Genomic DNA, 23,516 nt, shown 5'->3' on the forward strand with positions numbered 1-23,516 from the left:
CAACCATCTACGACTCCACATCCTAGCAATGTGGAACTGTGCACCACTTAGTTGGTAGTACTGGAAATGTTTGTTGGGAAATGACAAGTCAAAGATTAGCCATGCCAGCCAATGTCAAGGCTGAGGTGCTTCTGGGAGGTGAAGAGACAGTAAATTGGTACTGAGCTTCCAACTGGTGTTTGAGCAGAAATGAGATCCACGATGCACTATTTGGATAGTCCATGAAATGGTATTTGGGGAAGAACATCTGTTAGCATTTTGACAGGCAGGGAAAAAGTATCCCACATTTTGGGTTTTGGATTTGGGGGTCTGTAGGCTAGTTGAAGACAGGGGTCTTTGGGTTTATAGTCAGGGAGAGTGGTGCCGAGAGGCTGAAAAAGTGGGGATGAAGGCCTGGTGGATGGGCGATAGGGAAAGAGGACACTTGTACTGGGAATGAGAAGGGCATGTGAGTTTATAATTAGGTTGAGGAAGCCTGTAGGGGAGCAAGGGGCCATAGGAACACGAGTAGACCATTTAGCCTGTTCTGCTATTCAATGAGATAATGATTAATCTGTGACCTAATTCCACATACCTGCCTTTTCCCCATGCTCTCTAATATCTTTGGTTAATAAAAATCCATCAATCTCAAATTTAAAATTAACAGTTGACATGGCATCAACTGCTGTTTACGGAAGAGAGTTCCAAACTTCTACCCCAATTTGTATGTAAAAGTTTTTAAAGGGACTGTAAACTGATAGCTGGGAATGAGTGGTACAAGAATCAATGGCCGGAATTTTCCGGCCCTGTTGGCGTCAGGCATCATGGTGGGCGGGGAGTGGGGAGGCGGCGACAATATGGCAAGAAGGTCAAAAATTGGTTTCATGCCGACATGAAACCAGTTTACGATCGTCTGCCCCACCCATCAATGGCGGACCACATTTCCTGCCACCGCACATCAGGAACATCATTTTAATACATTTGCATCTAATTACAATCCCTGCTCACTGGAATCATCCACTCATGCTGGATTATCCGGGCACTTCAGCACGATTGCCTGACGACATGTTTCACAACCGTACATAAGCGACGTGCACCTGGCGAGCTGCACTTTGCTTGAGACTTCAAGATTCGTTTGCCTATCTTGCTTTGGGCAGCACTCATGGTTATCTGCACCAGGCTTTGCAGGCAGCACCACATCACTTTAAGGGGGGCTCACGGGCAGGTCTCTACCTACCAGGCCAATCATAAGGCAGGGCTTGGGCTTGCCTGGGGATAGGGGAGAAGTGGCCTCAGGCAAGAGAAGAGGCTGCAGGGGAAGGGGGAGGCATCGCAGGGTCTGTGTGGGGGCATATGTTGATCTGTGTAAGTGGCCTCCAGGTGGTGAGGGCTGAGGAGGCAATCTCCAGAGGAGATGAGGCCAGATGGAGATGTGAGCGTGCTTGTGAGTGATGCCCCTTGAGCTGGCAGTGAGTAAGATGCCAGTGAATGTATGATGGCCTTGTAAGTGTGTAAGTTGAGAGTGATGATACTTGCCTTATCCTGGCAGCAGGGATGAGATCATTCATCTTTTTCTGCACTGAATGGCTAACTTGTGCAGCATTGGCACCGGTCACCTCTGCCACCACCTCCCAAGCCGGACTGGTGAGACTGATGGGCCTCCTGCAGCCAGAGCAGGGGTACAGGACACCGCAATAGGCCTCCACAGCGTCCAGAAGGCATCCCAGGGATGCGTCACTGAATTGGGGTGCTGCACTCTTCTTGGCTTTTGAGGCCACGTCTTCACCTGAGCAGTCCAGGGCTGCAAGCGTTGAGAAGTGTGCACATGGCTGCAGTTTAAATGTGGTGCCCTGCACAAGAAAGCTGTGAGATAACAGTGTGGCGGGCAAATCGGAGGCTGCCCACCAGGAAAACAGCATGTTTCCTGTGGCTGCATAATTAATGAGGTGGCAATGGGATGATATGGTGCGAAAACCTGTCATTGTGGCCAGTGGGTAAAACAACTTTTTTCCTGCCTGCTACCACACTTTCCGCAAATCTGGGACAATTCTGCCCAATACTTCAGTCAGTATGACCCTTCATGTGGAGTGTCCATAGATAATTTAGAACCTGGAAAATAAGCCTTTCTTCTAAACACTGGACTGACAAAAGTCCCATGAACTCCAGGATTAGTTCATCTGAACCACCAAGTAGGACAGAAGACATGCACACTAAAACATGCAGATTGGGTGTGAGATACGCAATCCATTTTCGGAACAGGCACAAACTACTAACCGTGAGTTAGTCGTCATATTAGATGTGTGGTAAATCTTGACTCTCTGATATTCCAAAATGAGTGATAGAGAGTTGGCAGGCAATTTTACATTTCTCCTGACTTTTTATTTCCATCACAATCACCAATTTTACACTATTGCACAAAGTCAAGATTTATCCCAGTGTGTTGAGAGACAAGTACAATCAACCCAGTTTGGGTTGCTCTGGTTGATGGACGCACAGTTTGCCTGACACATAAGCACAGTCCATCAAGCTGAGTATTGGACACATAGAACTTGACTCCATAACAGTGTAAAAGAAGATACAGCAAGCTAATAGCCCTGTTTTACATCACTCTCCATTTTTTTACCACTAATTTCAGATATGAGAGTTATTGGCTCAGTATCACCTGTTTAAAACTATTGCAGATTCAAGATTGACCCCCATCCCCCCACTCAGTTTTCAGGGATGGGAAATGTCTAATTACTGTAGCCTTATCACATGTTGATTGGCTCTGCTAAGCATTTATTTTATTCTCAACAGACGGGCCAGCTGTGATTAAACACCCGATCACAAAGCTCAGAAATGCTTTCTATGGCTATAAGGTAAAATCACACACATGAAGGCAGTCTTGCTGCACTCCACACTTCAATCCCGAGCATATTACAATGCTAATGGCACATTTGTTCCAAGCAACAGTGTGGAGGAAGACCCACATTCCTGAATGTGTCCTGTAGGTGCTCATGAGTCAAAGGTATCTTTCCCACTTCTGAAGGGGCACCCTCGTCACATATTCTTCTGTGCCCACTCATCATCAACTGATAGCATTACCCTCTGAGTGAACCACAATCATCCAAGCTCTTTCAGGCACCATAAACTAATAAAGCATTCTAAGCATTCAATAGCAGAGGTCACATACCTGCAGCTGAGCCGACAAAAGACAATTGGGCAGAGGGGAAAGAAAGATTATTCACTCGGAACATGGAAGAAATAAAAATAACATCAAGAAGAGGATGAGGTAGTTATATTAACACTTTCAGCCAAGACACAAATCCTGAGCAGTCTGAATACTTTTGAATTTTGGGGTGCATTTTAAGCTGAAATAAGTTTCAGGCATAGGGTGGCAGGGTTGTGCAAAATGTCAAGTCAGAGATATTTTAAATCCCTGATTTCATTTACAGGCTGCTAGTCAGCTGCCCACTTGAAACTGCTTTTCTTGGCCCCACTAAGGAAAGCGTTTTACTTGTGTTGGAAAAATTTAACTGCCTCAGGAGGGGGTCAAAATACCACTATTGTGCTATTGAGTTCACAGGACCCAGATTAGCATTCATGCATGAAGTTCCTGCTTGAAACCAGTGGGCACCACATCTGCCACAAAGACAGTGGCATTAAGTCAGAAATTGGTGGAAATGGAGTGGGACATGAAACTACTCCAATTTAACTGCTCACTCCCTCCATTCTATAAACAGGGAGATTTATTCACTACCTGCCATCAAGTTAGTTCTGGAGAATGGAGCTCTTCCTGTTTTTAGCATCCAACGTCAACATCAAACTCCCAGATCAGCTAGAACATTGTTAGAATGGCTCAACTCTGCCCTAGCAGTGTTCCTCACTCACCAGGTCTACTGTGCAGTATTTACATTTTCTGCATCTGATGTCCTGTGGTTTTGCTGAGTGGGGATTTGTAACTCATGTCAAACTATGTTCCAGAGGCCTATGCTGGGTTGCTGGTGCTCAAATACAAGTTACAAAGGATCCTCACAGCCAGGAAACAGAGGGAATTTTGATGCCATCAGTTTGGGCTGCAGTCTAACCTAGGTCCCAGGCATGAAAGGACAGTTTTAATCTGCTATGCCACTCAGGTCCTATTTAGTATGAAAAAGGCACGAAGGAGTGTTGCTATTCAGGCATGTATCACATTTGGCAAGTAAACAAGCCAACATATATGGAAATTCCCTCAAGATTCTCCTGTTCAACTTCACCACCATCACTTTGGAAAAGGTTTGGTAGAAACCACATTTCTGCTTGTAAATAGAGGAGCAAGAAAAGCCCCCAAGCAGTTCCTGGCTATTACTCCAAAATTAAAAGGTTGTTGAATTTATCAGATATGAGCAGTCACCGAGGTTGTCGTGAATAGAGGCTGCACTGGGAGGGCTCTTGGAAAACCAGAACATATAAAAAATTATAATAAATGTGTACAAAACCAAAAAGATGAACAAAATTAAAGACGGTACAAACCTCGGGGTTGTCATCTATGATCTGGTTCTCAGTTTCCCTGAAATAAATAAATCATACATACATTTATTTTAGGAAATGAAATCTTTTCGTCTAAATTCCTCTAGTTGTATATTGTAGTTAACTTTAGGATATCACAAGAAGGTCTGGTGAGATTGGCTGGGATTTTTAAATTAAAGCGGGGTCTGGATCAGAGGTGGGTGGGTGTGTAATTTTGCGCCATCGGCTCACCGCCATGATCCCAACTCCAAGCCACTTTCGTGACCATGGTGGGCAGTCAATTGAGGCCAATCGTTGATAACTTCAGGGTCTATTAAGGCCCCATTCCTGCGCCAACGGGAATTTACTGTCAGTAATGTGGGTGGCGTAGTCCAGGCCAACCTGATGGCTCAGGACAGGAAATGAGGGGTGGGGAGGGACTGCCCCTCTCAACCCATAATGACTGGTGGGCCACTACTGTGGCCACCGGCCATCCTATGACTGGATATTCCCCCCACGATCATGGTAGGGCAGCTGTGGCCATTTTAGATTAAAAACAAAACTGACCTTTTCTTCAGAGGATGCTTTCATGTTAAGACTTCCTCTCTTTCTCCATCAAGAATCAGCACCCCCCACAATGGCCAGTGGGGGTTGCCTATTTGTCAGTGCTGGAAGGCTACTCATTGGCACTCTAGCCTTGGGAGCCTTTGTTGGACAGTGAGGCCGCTCCCTGCCATTAATTGGGAAAGTGTCTGGAAAATGCTGTGAGGTTGGGACCCAGAATTGAACTGGCGGCCAGGTTCTGGACTCAGAATTGAAAATTTCAGCCATAGTTTCAGCAGTTTGCAAATATGAGGAGAGCTCAGTGAAGATGTATAAACAGGAATACCTGCTTACAATCCTGGTTTAACTGGGAATGGTTATGGCACTGGACCAGAATGCTAGAGGTCATGGGTTCAAATTCCGCTGTGACAAGTTGTGGAATTAAATTTAATAAATCTGGTAGTGTGAGGTAATGCCAGAATAACTGATAATGAAAGATGCTGGATTATCATAAAGATACAGCTAGTTCATTAATATCCTTCCAGAAAAGGAACCTAGCACCCATACCCAGTCTTGTCTTTATGTGACTCCAAACCCACACTATTTGTCGGACTCTTGACATTCGCAGAAGTGGTCTAGCAAGCCAATCATTATTCATTGGACAAGATCCATCAATTTCTGAAGGACAACAAGGGATGGATGATATACAAGTCCTAGCCAGTCTTATCTACAATCTCACAGCTAGAATCATAGAATGGTTACAGTACAGGAGGCCATTTGGTCCAATGATTCTATGCCAACTCTCTCAGAACAATTTATCCCAGTCTCCCACCTTTTCTTTGTAGCCCTGCATTTTTCTTTCTCTTCAGGTGCTTAACCAAATTCCTTTTTGAAAGCCATGATTGAATCTCTCTCCACGAACCTTTCAGGCAGTGTATTCCAGATCCTAACCACTCACTGTGTAAAAAAGTTTTCCCTCATATCGCTTTTGGTTCTTTTTCCAATCACCTTAAATCTATGTCCTGTCATTCTCAACCTTTCCACCAATGGGAAGAGTTTCTCTATCTACCCTGTTTAGACGCCTCCTGATTTTGGAAACCTCTATTAAATCTTCTCTCAACCTTCTCTTCTCTAAGGATAATAACCAAACTTCTCCAACACAACCTTGTGGCTAAATTCCCTTATCCCTGGAATCATACCCAAATTTTTTTAACCAGCCCTACCAACTTCAATGATTTGTGCATACATACCCTCTCTATTCTCGGACTCCCTTTTGAATTGTACCCTTTGCTTTATAATGCCTCTCTTGCTCTTCCCACCAAAATGGATCACTTCACACTCCTTTGCATTAAATTTCATCCTCCATATGTCTGCCCATTCCACCAATCTGTCTTTGTCTTCCTGAAGTATACCACCATCCTCATCACAGCTCACAATATTTCCAAGTTTGGTGTCATCTGTAAATTTTGGAACTGTGCTCTGTATACCCAAGTCTAAGTCATTAATACATGTCCAGAAAAGCAGTAGCCCTAGTACTGATCCCTGGGAATCCTACCGGACTCCAGCCTGAGAAATAAGTATTCATCACCATTCTGTTTCCTGTCACTCAGCCAACTTCATATCTGTAATGCCACTGTCCCTCTTATTCCATGGGCTTAAACTTTATTGGAAAGCCCATGATGTGGCACTTCATCAAAAACCTTTTGGAAGTCCTTGCAGACCACATCAACCTCATTACCCTCATCAACCCTATTATGTTATCAAAAAGCTCAATCAAGTTGGTTAAACACAATTTGCCTTTAACAAATATAAATAAAGTATTAAGACAATACCAGTTTAAACAAGAAGGCCCAAATCCCAGTTTAGATTGAAATATCTGATGGCAATCCTAGTTAAACAAGTGGCTTCAGGGCAATCACAGGAAGAACTGATGCTGAACATAGGAACAGGTTATAGGCTATTCAGCCCGTCAATCTGTTGTCCACATCAATCAGATCAACGCTGATCTTTAATACCTACCCCATCCTAACTAAAATCTATCAATCTTAATTTCGAAATTTTCAATTGACTCTCAAGTCTCAACATCTTTTTGGGGAAGAGAGTTCCCAATTTCCACTGCACTTTAAATAAAGTGTTTCCTGACATCATCTCTGAACAGCCTAGGGTTGTTCTGAGCACCACCTCCAAAGGAGGAAATATAACTCTTTTGAGCTTTTTTTGTAACTCCTTTGAGTAAGGAGGAAATATACCCTAACAAATCCTTTAACCATCTTAAATACCTCAATTAGATAATCTCTTAATCTTCCATATTCGAGGGAGTACAAGCTTAGTCTGCAAAACCTGCCATCCTAACTTAACCCCTTTAACTAAATTATCATTCTGGTTGATCTAAGCTGCACCCCTTCCAAGGCCAATTTATTCTTCCTAAAGTGAGATGCTCAAAACTGAACACAGTACTTCATAAGGGATCTAAGTAGAACTCTGTACAGCTGTAGCATAACTTTTTATTCCCATCCTCTTGAAATAAAGGACAACATTCCATTATCCATTTTAATTACATTTTAGTATTCGGCCACTAGCTTTGAGTGATTCTGTACCTGGACCCTGAAATCCAATGCTCAACTACAGCTTACCGCCTTTCCGAAAATACTCTAATCAATCTTTCTTAGGTCCAAAGTGAATGACCTGACATTTCCCTACATTGAACTCCATCTATCACAGTTTTGCTTGCTCACTTAACCTATGAATGTCTCATTGCAACCTTCTGCTCCAATTTACACTACTTACTGTGCCATTCAACTTGATGTTGTCAGCAACTTTAGATATGCAGCTATATTCCTTCATCAAAGTCATTTATAAATATAGTGAAAGGCTGTAGCAACAGCACAGATCCCTGGGGACACCATGATTCACATGTGAAAGATTTGAGAATGTTCCCTGTTTTGACAAGGTGGCTTTGACAAGGCTTTGAGTCTGACCATGTATTTGTGAAACTGGCTAACTCAAAATTTCAGAATACAGTTAAAAAAATCCAGTTACGATATAAATTACATAAGAGGTATTATCAGTACCAAACAAGGAGACCTGGAATAGAATCTTCAGGTCTCAAATTTTACTCAAGAGGAGGCTGTAGTTTTCCTGAGGGGTAGGGTTGCCAAAACTCCAGGGTTGCCCAGGAGTCTCCAGGAGTTAAAGAATAATCTTCAGGACACTGCTGCGAACAACCCTAGGAAAACACGCACAAGGGCAATCAAAAAAATGTTTCTTTTTAATCTTTGAACAGTTTTTTGATTGGTTATAAAAATAATGGACTTTGGAAAAGAGGCTATTGACTGACAGTCAGGAATCACCCACTGGAGTAGTGAAGAACCTATTTGCTTTCTAGCTGACATTGAAAGGATGGATGTGTCGGACGACCAACGGCAGAAGTGTAGGGGTAGGGTGGTTGGAGGCAGGAGATCACAGATGAAGCTTCTAGGAATATATCCACCCACAGTTGGCAATCCCACTGAATAATGAATTCTTATTTATGCAACACAAGATTCCAAGTAATACACATTTCATTCATCAAACTCTGAAGATATCATCTGCATTTCAGAACTATGAATTCAATCATTTTATCTCCTATTGTCTCTTTGGACACTTTTCTACTGATTCTCCAGGCTGTGAAATGGGAAGGCTATAGTTGAAGGGTTTGATGGGCAAGTTTTCCACATGCTTGGCTGCATATCTCTGAATGTGTAGCCCTGAATGCAGACAGCACCGTGTTCAGATCTGACACGGTTTAAGAACAAACAGTCGGTTTTCAATTGTGTAAACAATTTTACACTTTTGAATGGCGCCATTTGGTGGGCAGGTCTGATGTTGACTGTGCCGATGCCACCACACAAGGCTGACTGCAGCTGCACTGTCAAAGAGCCCGTGAAGTACGGAGCCTAACTCTTAGCTCCTGGATGATGTGCTGTATGGGGAGACTGGAAATGGTATGGGGGAGAAAAGGAAAAGGAAATTTTAATAATAGCAGAATTTTAAGTCAAAACATCTTTAAAACTTGGGACAGATGTTTTAGCTTAGCGGGCGGGCGCGCGCCCAACCTGCTCGAGTGTTAAATAAAGCTCGTTGATGTCAGCCGAGCATGCCAAGGTCAACATGGACTCTCACGATGTTTTGCGAGACAGGCGCGCAATGGAGACGGAGGCAGACCAGCCATTAATTAAGTGGCCTGTTAAGGCCCTTGAGACACCAATTGTCCCCAACTTCACATGGCCCGTGTGATTTTTAGGCCGTCACATGGGCAGGCGGGCAGGCCACAATTTGCAAAACCTCATCCATGGGCGGGATAAGAAGGGTCAGTGGCACTGTCAAAGCGATTAGTGAGGAGTTTAGGATATCACTTGCTGCTGGTTGCTTCTGTGAACAGGACAGCTTCATTTCACTTCAGAGTTGCATTCAGAGATTTTAGAGGCTTCAGTTCAGGACTCAACTGTTGTTTTCCAGGCCCCCGGAGGATTCTCACCACGTGGGGCCTTCCGGGTATCAGACATCCTTCCTTTACCTTGGTAATGGGGATTGTCGTCTCCGCTGGAGGCACCTCCTTTGAGGAGGAAGAGAGGGCCAGAAGGGGAAGGAGGCCAGATGTCCCTATTCAGCTTCCAGGGGAGCAACCTGTGGGGGAAGAGGCTCAGGTACAAGGGGTGCAGAGCCAACAGGAAGTCCAAGGCAGAAGGGGCCAGAGAAGATGCTAATATCCTGCTGCCAGGGTTTACAGACGGTGATGCAGTTACCTCAATATGTCTGAGGTGCAATGCCGCCAGAGGCTCCATGTCTCAAGGGAGACAGTGACCTCCATCTTTCAGAGGATTGGCCCTGAGATCAGCTCTGACTGTGTGTGTGAACACCCCATGCCAGTGGCGCTGAAGATCATGGTGGACCTCAACTTATATGCCTCCTGCCCTTTCCAGGGGTCAGTGGGGGGTCTTTGTGGAGTGTCCCAATCAGCTGTCCATAGTTGCATCAAACTGGGCCAGCCAAGCAGAGCGAGCTAGATGCTTTGCAGTGATTGCTGGGTTCCCCTATGTCCAAAGTGCAATCTACTGCACATGTGTAGCCATCAAGGTGCCAGCAGGTGAGCTTTTGTTAACAGGAAGTACAACATGGCCTTATCATGGGTGATATTTGGTTCCCCCATTTTCTCCATCACACCATTAAAAAAAGAAAAGAAAAATGGGGAAACCAAATATCACTCCTGATAAGGCCATGTTGTGCTTAAGGTGTTTTAAGTTTTCGCTTGCAGGTGCTACGTCCAGGTGCTCCCCCTTCTCTGGCACCGGCATTGGAGAAAGCCTGCTCACTCTGTTGTCTTGTTGGCCTTGATAACCTTTGCAGGCATCCTCTGGCCCGTGGAGCCTGTGCTGGCCTTCCCTGGGAGGGAGCGGCCAGTGCCACGGATGGCATCTCCCCAGTCGCCACAGCTTCATCAGGTGCCACAGTCACTGGCAGAGTAGCGGAGGAGCTGCTGCCATCATGCAGAGTGCGCCCTGAGATGAGCCCGCAGAGACAACAGGCAGCTCATGCTCCAATGTCAGGTTGCTTTGGACCTCCCTGCTCACCAATGATGGACAGGCACCTAGCTGGGATACAGGGTGCCCAATCCATCTCCCACACTGACACTGACCAGCTGAGGTCATTGCTTGCAGGTACGAGCACATCCCCAGGAATCCCTGATTGAGCCCCTGGAGGAGCCTCTCCATGAGAGTTGCCTCTCTCTCCATGGAGGAGGCATTGCGCTCGGCCATGAGGGTCAACGCGGTGCTTATGCTCCATAGGGACTCCTCCACAATGGACACCATGGCACGCATTCCCTCATGTATCTCTGCCAGATCCTCCCGCACACCCTGCTGGATATCCAGCATCTGCTGCCTCAAGGACGACTCCAGAGGCTCATCATCAGCCATCAACTGAGCATTGTCCTGGTCACCAGCAGTCCTCTGACTGCTGATGCCCTGGGCACGCTCTGTCTCTGCCTGTACCACTAGCGAGTGTGAAGTGCCCTCACCGATGTGCACCGATAGACCACATGGTGATGTTATGCCCACCAAGATGCTGGTATCTGCACTGGTGCTTGCTTGACACAGAGGGTGTGACGCAGGTGCGTGATGAGCAAGGTGGTCCTCAGAGGTCAGGAATGGGCCTTCAGGCTCCTTATAACAAATGGCTGCTGGTGAGCCTAAAAGGGACAAGAAGAATATGTCATTAGTTTAAATCATGAAACTGGCATTGTGCATGCCTGGCACCCTGATGAGACAGAGATATGCATCATGATGCCTTCATCTTCCAATTATCAATAGGGATTCCAGGTTCCAGGCTCACATCAATAGAGAGACAACACTGGAATGGTAGCAATAACTGACCTTTGCACCTCAGTGCACTTACCTTCCTCTGGCACCCCAACCTCACTGCAGCCGCTTGACTGAGGTGCATGGCACCTTTCCAGCTCCAGGGCCTCCTGCTCATATCACACGAGGATGAGGTAGTGTAGGGGTCCCCCGCCAGTCCGCGACCTCTCAGCATCGTTATGGGATGTTTTTTTCCAGAAAGGGCAGAGCAGCATTGATTAATCCACTCTCTCTCTGCAGCCCCATTGCAGCCTAGCCAGTGCCACCTGAGGAACACCTTGCAGGTCTCAGTCGATTTCTGATCCTGGGGCCACAAGGCACTCAATCCAAGCAGCTAGGACTCACCCCTTGGCCAGCTCCTGCCTCACTGACATTTGGCACTCACACATTAACACCTCTGAGGTCCACAGTGGGATGGGCAGCTCTTAACTGTTCTGCAAAGTGTCCCATGCCAACATGGTACTCACCCTTCCTGATCGCTGGAGATCGTTGAAGCACTTGCGGCACTGGACCCATGTGTGCCTCACCACGTTGTGGCTGCTGACCCAGGATGCCATCTCCTCCCAGGCCTTTTTGGTGAGGGTGGTGGGGGCGGGAGGGGGGAGGGGGGGGGGGGGGGTGGGGGGGGGGGTGCATGGGCATGGGGAGATGACCCCTCCTCCTGTCCCTGGGGACAAGAGTTTCTTTCCTCACTGCCACCTCCCCCAGGAGGGCTGCGAGGCACTTATCCGAAAAATGCAGGGCTGACTGCCCCGCTGGCCTGCCCTCCCGCCTGCCGTGTCTACCCGCTACGGTTTCCATTCACAAGACTTCTGCATTCTTCAGTGGCAGCCTTCCAGAGGCTGCCGAGGCCACATTTGAATCGGCCACCGGGTCACCATTGGACCTAGCGGACATCATGCCCCTGTTTCTGCCCGCCCCTTTACACTCATTCCCAGGCTGCAGAGCACTGCCAACGGTTGGCTTCCCAACCGTCCTTGCCAATCCCACACGCTAAGGGTAAAATTCTGCCCTTGTAGAAGAAACTGCGCTGGAGACATGAGGCAGCTGAATTAACACACACGGCTCAAACACTTCCAACTACTGATACACTCCAGGGCCGCTTGATCCTATCACCCTCTATAAAACCCTCCAATCTAGCTCTCATTGCATCCTGTTTGTTTTCTCCAACCACCCAATGAGATCATAAAGATCCAAATGGTTTCTTCTTAGTGCACAGTCACACTCAAAGGGAAAGCTGATTAGAGATAGGGTGAGAACACAGTAATGTGATTTTCAGTCTCCTGTTCCCCACTGGCAACATACATTTACCTGACTATTTATTTCCCTTTGGCTCTGCACTTCCAACTTTTCATTTCTAGAAGGCTCTAACTCATAAAAACATAATAAGCAGGAGAAAAAGTGGGCCATGAGGTCCATCGGGCCTGCGTCACCATTTAATAAGATCATAGCTGAAATACCTCATAACACCACATTTCCATCCTATTCCCAAGTCCCTTATTGCATAAAGATCAATTGATCTCAGCTTTGAATATACTCAATGGCTGAATATCCACAGCCCTCTGGGATACAGAATTCTTAAGATTCACAAACTTCTGATTGAAGAAATTACTCCTCATTTCAGACTTAAATAACCACTCCTTATCCTGAGGCTAAGGATGGAATTTAATGAATTTAATGAGTTTGGTGGCGGGTGGGCCTTTAAATGGGCAGGAGGGCTGTCGTCTTCCTGCCTCCACCATGTTTAAGTTCATGGGAGGAAGGCCTGTCAATTACCTTCCCACTTCACTGCCAATTGAAGCCCTTTAGTGGGCAATTAATGCTCAGTTAAGGGCCTCATTCCCATCGCTGATGATATTAAACCAGCGGCAGACGGGGGATCATGACAAGCAAGCACATGCAGCATTGCATGTGGGCTCGGGGGTGCTCATTGTTCAAAGGCATTCAGTGCCTGATTGAGGGACCAGATTTGTGATGAGACACTTTGTGAGAGCCAGCCCCTTCCTTTGCTGCCAACTCCCCTCCTCCCCCAACCCCACGAATCTCTCCCACCATCACTCACCTGTGGCCTGAGATCTAGCAACAAAGGCCTTGGGTGGGTGTTGAACCGGGAACCACATTCCCAGTGGCAATGCTAGTCATTACAGCTGCCTGCCTCTGATTGGCCAGAGAGTGGGACTTTCGCCACAGGGGTCCTGAATCCAGGGGAAGGCCTGCCGCTGTCTAGTTAAATACCTGAGTGGCACTTAATTTGGTAGGCCTCCCCGAAAAGAGATGACCCTGGGCTCACGCTGGGTCTGCAGCTGATGGGCAAGACCCCCATCACCTCCATTAAATAACATCCTTTGAGTCCTCATTCTAGACTGTCCTACCACGGGAAGCAGCATGTCAGCATTTACCCTATCAAGCTCTCCAAGAACTTTATACATTTCACTGAGATCTTCTCTCATACATCCAAACTCCAGAGAATATAGGTCCATTTTACTCAATCTCTCCTTATAGGACAGTCCTCTCATTCCAGGAATCTGTCCAGTGAACCTTCTTGCAACCCCTCTAAGGCACGAATATTCAAAACTGTACACACTACTGTACTCCAAATGTGGTCTCACCAAAGCCTCACCAATATTCTCTTTGTTGCAGCAAAGCGCATCTTTCAGGACCTCAACAAGCAGCCATTCTACACGTGCAGGCATTGATAGTATTTGCAGGATATCCTGCCATGGCGGATATCATGGTGCAGTCCAATCCTGCGATCAACTAATTTGCACACACTTCTCAGTAGGGTCACTAGATAATGATCAGTACCAGGGACTTGGCCAAATTTTCCAATCACTAGCTCAGGGGAACTGAGATCACTTACTGTGCATCTGCTGTCACTCCAGCTTAGATCTGGTAACTCAGCAGAGATTTGGATAAAGCACAAACCTTCTGGGTTCACACAACTCACGGCCTATTGCAACTAAGCCATGAGGAGTAGCTGAGACTTATTGTTTAACAATAATTTAAAATTAACTGAGAAAGAAAATTAACCAACTAACCATACAACAGCCTAATTTTTATAGGAGGTTCTGATCCTAAGACCATCACTTTAAAACAACTTAAGAATAATTCTGGAGATGAGTAACTTAGGTTTTCACCAAAGGCTTACACAGTAGCAAAGAGAGATCTGAAAAAAATTAAAACTTGTGTTTATGGAATACTGTATCACATTTCATAGAAACGCTTCAGTCCACTTCACAAACTATGGACTACATTGAAACGCACTGACTGTTTTTATGTTGCAGACATGACAGCCATTCTGCACACACCAAGCCCGCATGAGCAGCAGAGCAATGAACAACTAGTTAATCGTTTTTTTAGGTGGTGTTGCAACAGGACATTGGGAAAACTCCCTCCTCTTCTTTTGAACACTACTATCATTACTCTTCTATAAGGTGGGACAAGGAGGGGACTTTTGACAAGGCAGCTCTCCCTTGTAACACATTGTTTACTACCCTGGTCTCCATCCGCACTGTTGCCTGGTGAGAGCTGACTTACTCTGACAGGTTGTGCTTTTCCGAGAAGACCCTGAGGACAAACTCGCCTTCTTGGTGTGGATCGTATGTGGAAGGGACAATGACGTATTCCCCTGGAGGCAGGCTGAAACGCTGCGATACCTCCCGCAGGTTAATGTATGACTTAGACCTGCACTTAGATGCCCGGTAGAGGAAAAAATCTTTGGGAAGGTGTTGCTTATTGCCTTGCATCTAGGAAAAAGAAACAAGTGAATAAACTTATACACATCTCTGTTCTAGTCGTGAAATCAAACATTCCCATACTGTATAATGTACATGGATTCTGGGAGGACTGACAGTGTTGGGTAGGGAATGAGTCTTTCCACTGGCAGGAGAAACAAGTAAATGGGAACAGAATCTTTAAATTGAGCCAATTAAAAGCAAATCGAGGAATAAGTTCTTCACGCAGCAGATTGTAAGAACGTGAATGCTAAAGGGCAGATGAAGTTAGGGATTAGTTAGGGAATTTAAAAGAAAGATTTAATAATAGTGTCAGGAGCTCAGAATTAAATTAAAAAGGATTCCATTGGTGATAATCTCGGAATTAGCACTGAGCCACATGCTAATTGGCATAGGGATAGGCAGATCAAGGAGATTAATGTACAGCTGAAAGACTGGTGTAGGAAGGAATTTCATTTCATGGAACTCTGGCCCCCCCCTACTGGGACAGGAAGGAGTTATATCACTGGGATGGGCTCTTCCAGAACTGGAGTGGAATCAGTGTCCTAGCAGAAAGGATAAACAGGGTTGTGAATAGAACTTTAGATGAGGGAGATGGACCAAGGCTGGCTGGGGGACTGGGTGGGGTTGGGGGGGGGGGGGCGGTGGGGGGGAGGTTGCGCAGTGCAGTGGTGGTGGGGGAAAGATGCCAGGGATCTAAAGAAATAACAGTAGCTTGAAGATAAGGGAAATAAGAGATGAGAGTAAAGGTGAGACCGAGGTGAGAAATAAGGGAAACATAAATTTCAGGGAACAAATAAAGCTATGAAACATAATTATACAAATACTTAAAATAAAGTGAGGGGAAAATGAATTAGCTGCCTGTTCACATAATGAAAGCAACAATTTGTAGTGAGGAATCAGTTATGGTTAGAATAACTGAAACATAGCTACACAACAAACAGGACTAGCAGTTAAATATTGCAGGATACAACTTATTTAGGAAGGATAGGGATAGAATGAGGGGGGGTAGCTGTAAAAGTTTGAGATGGCATAATGGCAGTGGCAAAGCAGGACTAAGAAGTTAAGCCTCTTTGATTTTGCATCACAATTCACCTTTCTTACCCTTGGGATTGGTTTCATTCCTAATCCTCCCACCCCAATGTATGCATTTGATGTTTATGGCTTGGCAACCAGAACTGAACATTGTACTCCAACTTTAATTTGATCGGTGTATAAGACCATAAAATGGAGGAGTAGAAGTAGTCCATCTGGCTCATCGAGTCTGCTCCGCCATTCAATCAGATCATGGCTGATCTGATAATCCTCAACCCCACTTTCCTGCCTTTCCCAATAACCTTTGATTCCCTTACTAATTAAAAATCTATCTATCTCAACCTTGAATATACTTAATGACCCAGCCTCTACTGTCCTCTGCGGTAAAGAATTCCACATATTCACTACCCCCAGAGAGAAGAAATTCCCCCTCATCTCTGTCTTAAATGGGTGACCGTTGCTCTGAGTTTATGCCCTCTGGTCCTAGACTCTACCACTAGGGGAAACAACCTCTCAGCATCTACCCTGTCAAGCTCCCTAAGAATCTTATACACTTCAATAAGGCCGCCTATTATTCTTCTAAACTTCAGTGAGTAAAGGCCCAACCTTACTCAACCTCTCTTCATAAGAAAGTCCCTCCATACCCGAGATCAACCTAGTGAAACTTCTCTAGACTGCCTCCAACGCCAGTATATCCTTCCTTAGATAAGGGGACCAAAACTGTTCACAGTTTTCTAGGTGTGGTCGAACCAGTGCCTTGTATAGTTTTAACAAGGCTTCCCTATTTTTATACTCCATTTCTTTTGAAATAATGGCCAACATTCCATTTGCCTTACCTATTACCTGCTGAACTTGCATATTAGCTTTTTAGGATTCATGCACGAGGACTCCCAAATCCCTCTGTGCTGCAGCTTTCTGCAGTCTTTCTCCATTTAAATAATATTCAACCCCTCTATTCTTCCTGCCAAAGTGCATAACTTCACATTTTCCCACATTATATTCTATCTGTCGCGCACTCACTTAATCTTTCTGATCCTCACCACTTGCCTTCCCACCTACTTTTGTGTCATCCACAAACTTGGCAATAGTACATTCACTTCCCTCATCCAAGTCATTAATATATATTGTAAATAATTATGGCCCCAGAACTGATCCATGTGGCACTCCACTAGTTACAGGTTGCCATCCTGAAAATGTCCCCCTTATCCCAACTTTCTATCATCTATTAGTTAGCCAATCCTCTATCCATGCTAATATACTACCCGCCAACACCATGGAATTTTATCTTATTAAGTATCCTTATGTGCGGTACCTTATCAAATACCTTTTGGAAATCCAAATATATTATATCTACTGGTTCCCCTTTATCTATCCTGCTTGTTACCTCCTCAAAGAATTCTAATAAATTTGTCAGGCATGATTTCCCCTTCATGAAGCTATGCTGACTCTGCTCGATTATATTACGCATTTCTAAATGCTCTGCTAACACATCCTTTATAATAGACTGTAACATTTTCCCAATGACGGATGTTAAGCTAACTGGCCTATAGTCACCTGTTTTATGTCTCCCTCCCTTTTTGGATAAAGGCATGACATTGGCAGTTTTCCAATCTTCTGGGACTTTTCCAGAATCTAAGGATTCTTGGAAGATTACTACCAGTGTATCCACTGTCTCTGTAGCTACTTCCTTTAATATCCCAGGGTTGCAGAGCCTCAGCATAATCTGTCAAGATTTGTCCTACACTGTTCTGGCCAAATAAACCCTGGCAAGCTACTTGTTTTGATAGTTGCTTCAGTACATTGTCCAGATCTTGGCCAGATTAAGGAGTCCAATGGCCTTGGTCGCCAAGTATAGTAGGGATACCTACATTTTCGCACTCCCATGCAATCCATCCCACCCATAAACATGTCTTACATGTCCAAAGAAATCAGCTGACTGAACATTCATTTCAGTGCAGAGCATTTATATCTATTAAAGCTTCTTCTTAGCTTTGCTTCTAAGGTTCCTTATAACTAAACAAATAACTTCTGAAATGTAACATCAAATGTCAATATTTATATTGTATGGAATCTGCTGACTCTGGCAGTTCAATAGCTCAAGATTTACTCTGTCTTTGGTCTAGACTGTCTGTTGAGTCTACCATTACTCCTTCTGCCACTTCAGACCAATTGCCTTCTTATGATACTCACTCCTCAGTCCAGTACACATTACTGTTCATATATCAGAGTTTAATTTCATTTTACATGTCTGCTCAATTGTATGGGAATTCTAATACCTTTTGCAAATCTCTGACTGTACCTTCTATTTCTGGGGCTGTCCATATATAATTTTTATATTTAGCTGCACAAGTGATTAAGTTCATAAAATAATTGACACATTGAAAGGAATGATTTGCTGTGCACCATGTTAGATTATAGAGCAAGATTTCTTTAGACAGTTGCACAGAAGGATGATCACAAAACAGTAACCAAAGTGGAAAGGAAAGACAGGAATAAAATCTCCAACCAGTGAGTGTTTGTTTAGCTGAAGCCCAGCCAGATTGCAATGGCAAAAAACATAACACAGCCCTTTCAGAATTGGACAGTACACAGCAAACTAGGCACTGCAAACAAGGCACAGAAAACAAGACACAGGAAATGTATTAAAGCAAATAAGTCACAACTAATGTTACAACAAACACTTTGCAGTAAATTTGTAACAGCAAACATTACAACAAACATTATATTGCAACATGTTACTCCAATCCGTGGCCATCCTCTCCTTGCTTATTTACCTCTTTGGGCACCTTTACAAAGAAAAGAAAAATGTTAAAAGAGCCAACTCCACACAAACCAACACTTTGACACATTGATAGTAACTCGTCAATCTAACTTTCACAATCTTCTGTTCTGGTGTCTAAGTCGGGTGGCAGGAGCGGAAGTGAGAGTGATTTCTGGTGGGGCGGTGGGGGGGTGGAAACATCTGACCACGTGCGATCTTGCACTGTTCAACTCATTAAATATGCATCTGCGAGGTGTGGGGCTCCTTGGCTATTACCTCATAGGGTCAAAGGTCCGGGCATCATATTTAAAGAACACCCAGAAGCCTGCACTATCTCTGCCCAGACAGCTTGCATCATCCCTCCCCGGAAAGCCTGCACTATCCCTTCCACCTTTGCCTGGTCACTGCTTCACCCTTCCTGCAAGTGAAAGTAGAAAGATACCACAGTACCAATTTCGAAGAAGCGTAAGGGAGCGATCTCTGGTGTTGTGATCAATATTTATTCCTCAATCAACATTACCAAATAACACTTCATCTGGTTATTATCATATCACTGTGGGAACTAGTTTTGCACAACTGGCTCCAATGCTTCCTTCATACAATAGTGGCTACACTTCAAAAGTACTTAATTGGCTATATAGCACTTTGGGACACCCTGAGGTTAATAAAAGTGCTGCATAAATGCAAGTCTTTCTTTCTTAGGACCGGTGACCAAATATTTGCAAAGAAGTATGTTTTATGGAGTAACTTGAAGGAGGAGAGAGAGGTAGAGAGGTTCAGGGAGGGAATTCCAGAGCGTGGGGCCCACATTGAAGGTGCAGTGGATATGAGGGGGCAATAAAAAAAGGGGTGGGTGTAAAACCAAATTGGAGGAGCAAAGGTATCGTGAAGGCATGGAGGTTACCAGATAGGGAGCTGCAAGGCCATGGAGCAATTTCAATATAGGGATGAGAATTTTGAAATCAAGGCATTGGTGGGCTGGAAGCCAAAGTAAGTCTGCAAGCAGAGGGGTGATGGGCGAGCAGGATTTGGTGGGACTGAAGGCAATGGGAAGAATTTTCCACGCCCACCAGCAGCGGGAATCGTGGCAGGCAAGGGCACTTAATTTGGTGAAAGGCAAAAAAATCTGTTTCCCGACGGTGCGATAAACAGTTGGAACTTTGTTCTCCTGACTTTTAAGGTGGATTAAAGGCAGGTCGAGCTTCCTGACGAACAATGTTGGAAATCCCATTTGCATGCATTGTCAGAATTAAATTCATCCTCCAAATTAAGCTCCCCCCCTCAGCGAGAATTTAGAATGTTCAGTTTTACAACTGTATATAAGTGGCATGCACCTGGTGAGTTTTACGTCTTCCACAACTTTGAGGTCCGGAGATGTTGCTCTCTCCTTGGGGGCCTCACATAACTTCACTCAACTGCTGTTAGCAGACACTGCACTGGGCTGGACAAGGGATGCAGGTGAAGGCTGGAGGGACATGGGGAGGGGTTTAGGGTGGAAGGGTGGAGTGAAGACTGGAGAGGGGAGGTAAACTTATGGGGGAAGGGTGGAGAGTGTGTCGAGGAAATGGGAGAGTGATTTGGGGGGGTGAGGTCAGTGATGTCAATGTTGGGGTCCTGGGGGGATTCTCAGGTTACTGGTGACAGGAAGGAATGGTCACACTGACAGGGGGGGATTGGAATGCAGTAGAGGGGGATTGGAATGCAGTAGGGTGGCAGGTCCAGGGTGAGAGTCTGGTAGGTGAAGGTCGCATCGGGTGGTTCATGGAAGGGGACAGGTGGCTCAGGTAACAGGCGGGGGCAGGGTCAGGGTGGGCATGTGGATGGTAACAGGTGTCAGCTCCAAGGGGGGGAAAAGCATGTAGAGGTGGATCATGATAGATAACAGGGCAATGGGGTGGGGTTCAAATGTGACAGAGGAAAGAGGAACAGTGATACTGGGAGGGATGGGGGCTGGGTCTATGGTGATAGGGGAAATTTGATGGGTGACAGCAGGAAGGTAGAAGGTAGAAGGTAGTGGAGTGAGTTTGAAAGGTGACACGTGCCATTTTTCCAAACTGACCTTGATCACATAGTCAATCTGTGAGATCCCACGAGGTGGGAGAAGAGTCTTTTCAGGTGGGCAGAGTTCAAGGTCAGCACAAGCAGCTGACTAAAGGGACACCCTAATAATTATGAGGCAACTGGATATCAAAGATGCTCCCTTGTGTTCTCCTGGTGAAGCCCGCATTGCAGCAGGTTTGTTCCCGACTCATGATCCCATAACATCAAAATCCCAGCAAGGTGTGAAGCTGTCATTGATTCAGTGCCATTTACCATCAGCTGCTGACAGAAGCAGGGATGAAGAGGAGGGAATGAAGTGGAATGCAGCCAAGGGGCTTGGCTGGTGGAGGGCAGCCAACTCACCACTCCAAACCTTCATCCTCCTGGGTGAATGGTCATAGTTGACAAGGGATCATGCAATTAGTCCTTCTATGCTGCCAAGGCAATGGTCTCTCTATAGAGTTTCGAGGGTAGTGAAGACAAGCACCGAAAAGTGTCTTCTTGAGGCTTCTTGCAAATGGCTCTCATTACCCTGGTCAAAGAGCAATGTCTCCATATGCATTCATGTATGAACGGGAAGAACACCCACTTCTGGTCCTCCAAGGTGTCCTTTACTTGGAAGGGGTGGGCTGGAACACCATGGCCTGAATTTTACATTTGTCGGGCACACGATTGGCGGGCCTTGAAGCGGATGTAAAATGCACTTCCGCCTGCGATCAGCCCCCAACTGCCATTTCACTCTGGCTGGCCAAGTAACAGCCAGCCAGCGTGAAACGTGCCCGGAGAAAGGCTCAGCAATGCATGTTGGGGCGAGAAAAGGGGGGGCACCGATGTCACCACAGGTGCTGGTGAGCGCTTCCACTGAGCTCCCTGAAGGCAGACAGTTGCCTCAGGGAGCTACAGACCTCCAAATAATAAAAGAAAGCACAAAAATGCTGCAAAAAATGTCCATGCAGCACAATCAAGCACCTGAAAGTATACCTCATTAAAAAAAAAATCCCCAGATATTTATTTTAATTTTAAATCATAACAGAAATTTGATCCCGCCCTTGGATGAAGTGTACGTGCCTGACGTCATTTTGCATGATTTTATGCCCGTTGGGATCAGGCGTGCACATGTCTAAATGGAGGCCAGGTGAAGGACTTAGCATTTGCCTGCTGGCTTTGAGATGGAGGGAAACCTGTAAATGAAATGCTGACTTCAATTCATTCACACATCCACTGAGACATCAATGATGCAGGCTGCAGGCAACCCTGACTTGGTAATGGCTCTCATCCAGATGAGGAGAAGGAAGGCCCATCGCCGGTTGACAAGGGGCCATGAGGAGCAAGACCTTGAGCAGCAAGAGGCAGCAGGGCCTCTATAAAATCAAGTACCTGGCAAAACATGGACCATTGCTATGCCGAGCAGTAGCCCGACCATGAGTGTATCGCCGGCAGTGCTCTTAGCTAGAGAGCAGCAATGCCGGAGGCGCCTTTGTATGTCCCCAAATGTGGTTGCTCACATCTGCGACTTTCCCCAGTATGAGCTGTGGCCGCAAGAACTCTGGAGGAGTAACCTGGAGCAAATGTCTGGGTGTCATTTAAATATGGCGCCAAGACCTTCAACCTCGTGAGCTAATAGCAGGGTGAGTGACTTCCTGCCCACCCCACCATGAAAGTCACTAAGCACTTTGCAGATGCATAATTAATAAGCTCAGAAGCGGAAGGTCGCACATGTTTACCTGCCCCACCGCCCAGCAAGAATCATGCCAACTATCCTGTGCACCACTGGACTTAATTTCCAGAATGGAAAATTCCACCCAATGGCTTCAGTCTTGTGATTATTTAATTTGAGGAAATTTCAGCTCATCCAATGCTGATGTTGCTCAAAGGGCAGCATACAGATGGGAAATGGAAAGAGATCAAGGATTGATCCTTAGGGGAACTCTGTAGATAACGGTGTGGGAGAAGCAAGAGAAGTCATTGTAGGTGATTCTCTTGCTACGACTGCATAGATAAGGATACCCACACAAATGCAGTATTAACCCAACTGGACAATGAAATAGAGGTGTTGGAGGAGTATGATGCAGTCAACTGGGTTAAAGGCTGCAGATGAGGAGGATGAGGAGGAATAGTTTACCAACTTCACACAGGATGTCATTGTTACTTTGATAAGGGGATTTCAATAATGTGATGGGCCAGAAACATACTTGGAGGGATTCAGACACAGAGTTGATGGAATGATGGGCATGCATTTGGGAATCTACAACACATTCAAGGACATTGGAGAGAAGATGCATGGTGAAGATGAGGTGGTAGTTTACAAGGAGGGAGGAAACCACTTAGAAACCACTTAGCAGTGACATCCAATATCTCTTGTACATGCCAAGAGCTGCAGTGACACTTTAAACATTGTCAGATGAGCTGTGACCCAAACCATTGCAGGAGGCTGTTCCCACTCCTCTCCCCGCTATTGACAGGATTGATTTGAGGTTGGGATCTCCCATTCACTGTGGCCACCACTGGCAAGGCATGTAGCTTCTTGGCTACTGACCACTGCATGTTGGCCCAAGAAGTACT

General features: G+C 45.6%; 1 protein-coding gene across 13 annotated transcripts in view; it reads right to left on the reverse strand.

Moving 5' to 3' along the window:
- The window catches only part of capn3a (calpain 3a, (p94)), a 164,704-nt gene that overhangs the window by 42,358 nt on the left and 98,830 nt on the right, over nt 1–23,516 (reverse strand). For 9 of the 13 annotated variants that reach the window (XR_005946270.1, XR_005946269.1, XM_041214322.1 and 6 more), the window contains 4 exons: nt 18,928–18,939; nt 14,922–15,130; nt 4,471–4,507; nt 3,152–3,157 (listed from right to left, as the gene is read on the reverse strand). Coding sequence is in view for 11 of the 13 variants with exons in the window: in XM_041214322.1 (XP_041070256.1) it covers nt 3,152–3,157; nt 4,471–4,507; nt 14,922–15,130; nt 18,928–18,939 (264 nt within the window). In the remaining 2 variants the exon portion in view is untranslated. The remainder of the gene's footprint in view (nt 1–3,151; nt 3,158–4,470; nt 4,508–14,921; nt 15,131–18,927; nt 18,940–23,516) is intronic. The other 4 variants (XM_041214320.1, XM_041214323.1, XM_041214326.1 and 1 more) reach the window with 2 other exon arrangements.

This window comes from Carcharodon carcharias, chromosome 20 (assembly GCF_017639515.1).
Source record: "Carcharodon carcharias isolate sCarCar2 chromosome 20, sCarCar2.pri, whole genome shotgun sequence".
Classification (NCBI taxonomy): domain Eukaryota; kingdom Metazoa; phylum Chordata; class Chondrichthyes; order Lamniformes; family Lamnidae; genus Carcharodon; species Carcharodon carcharias.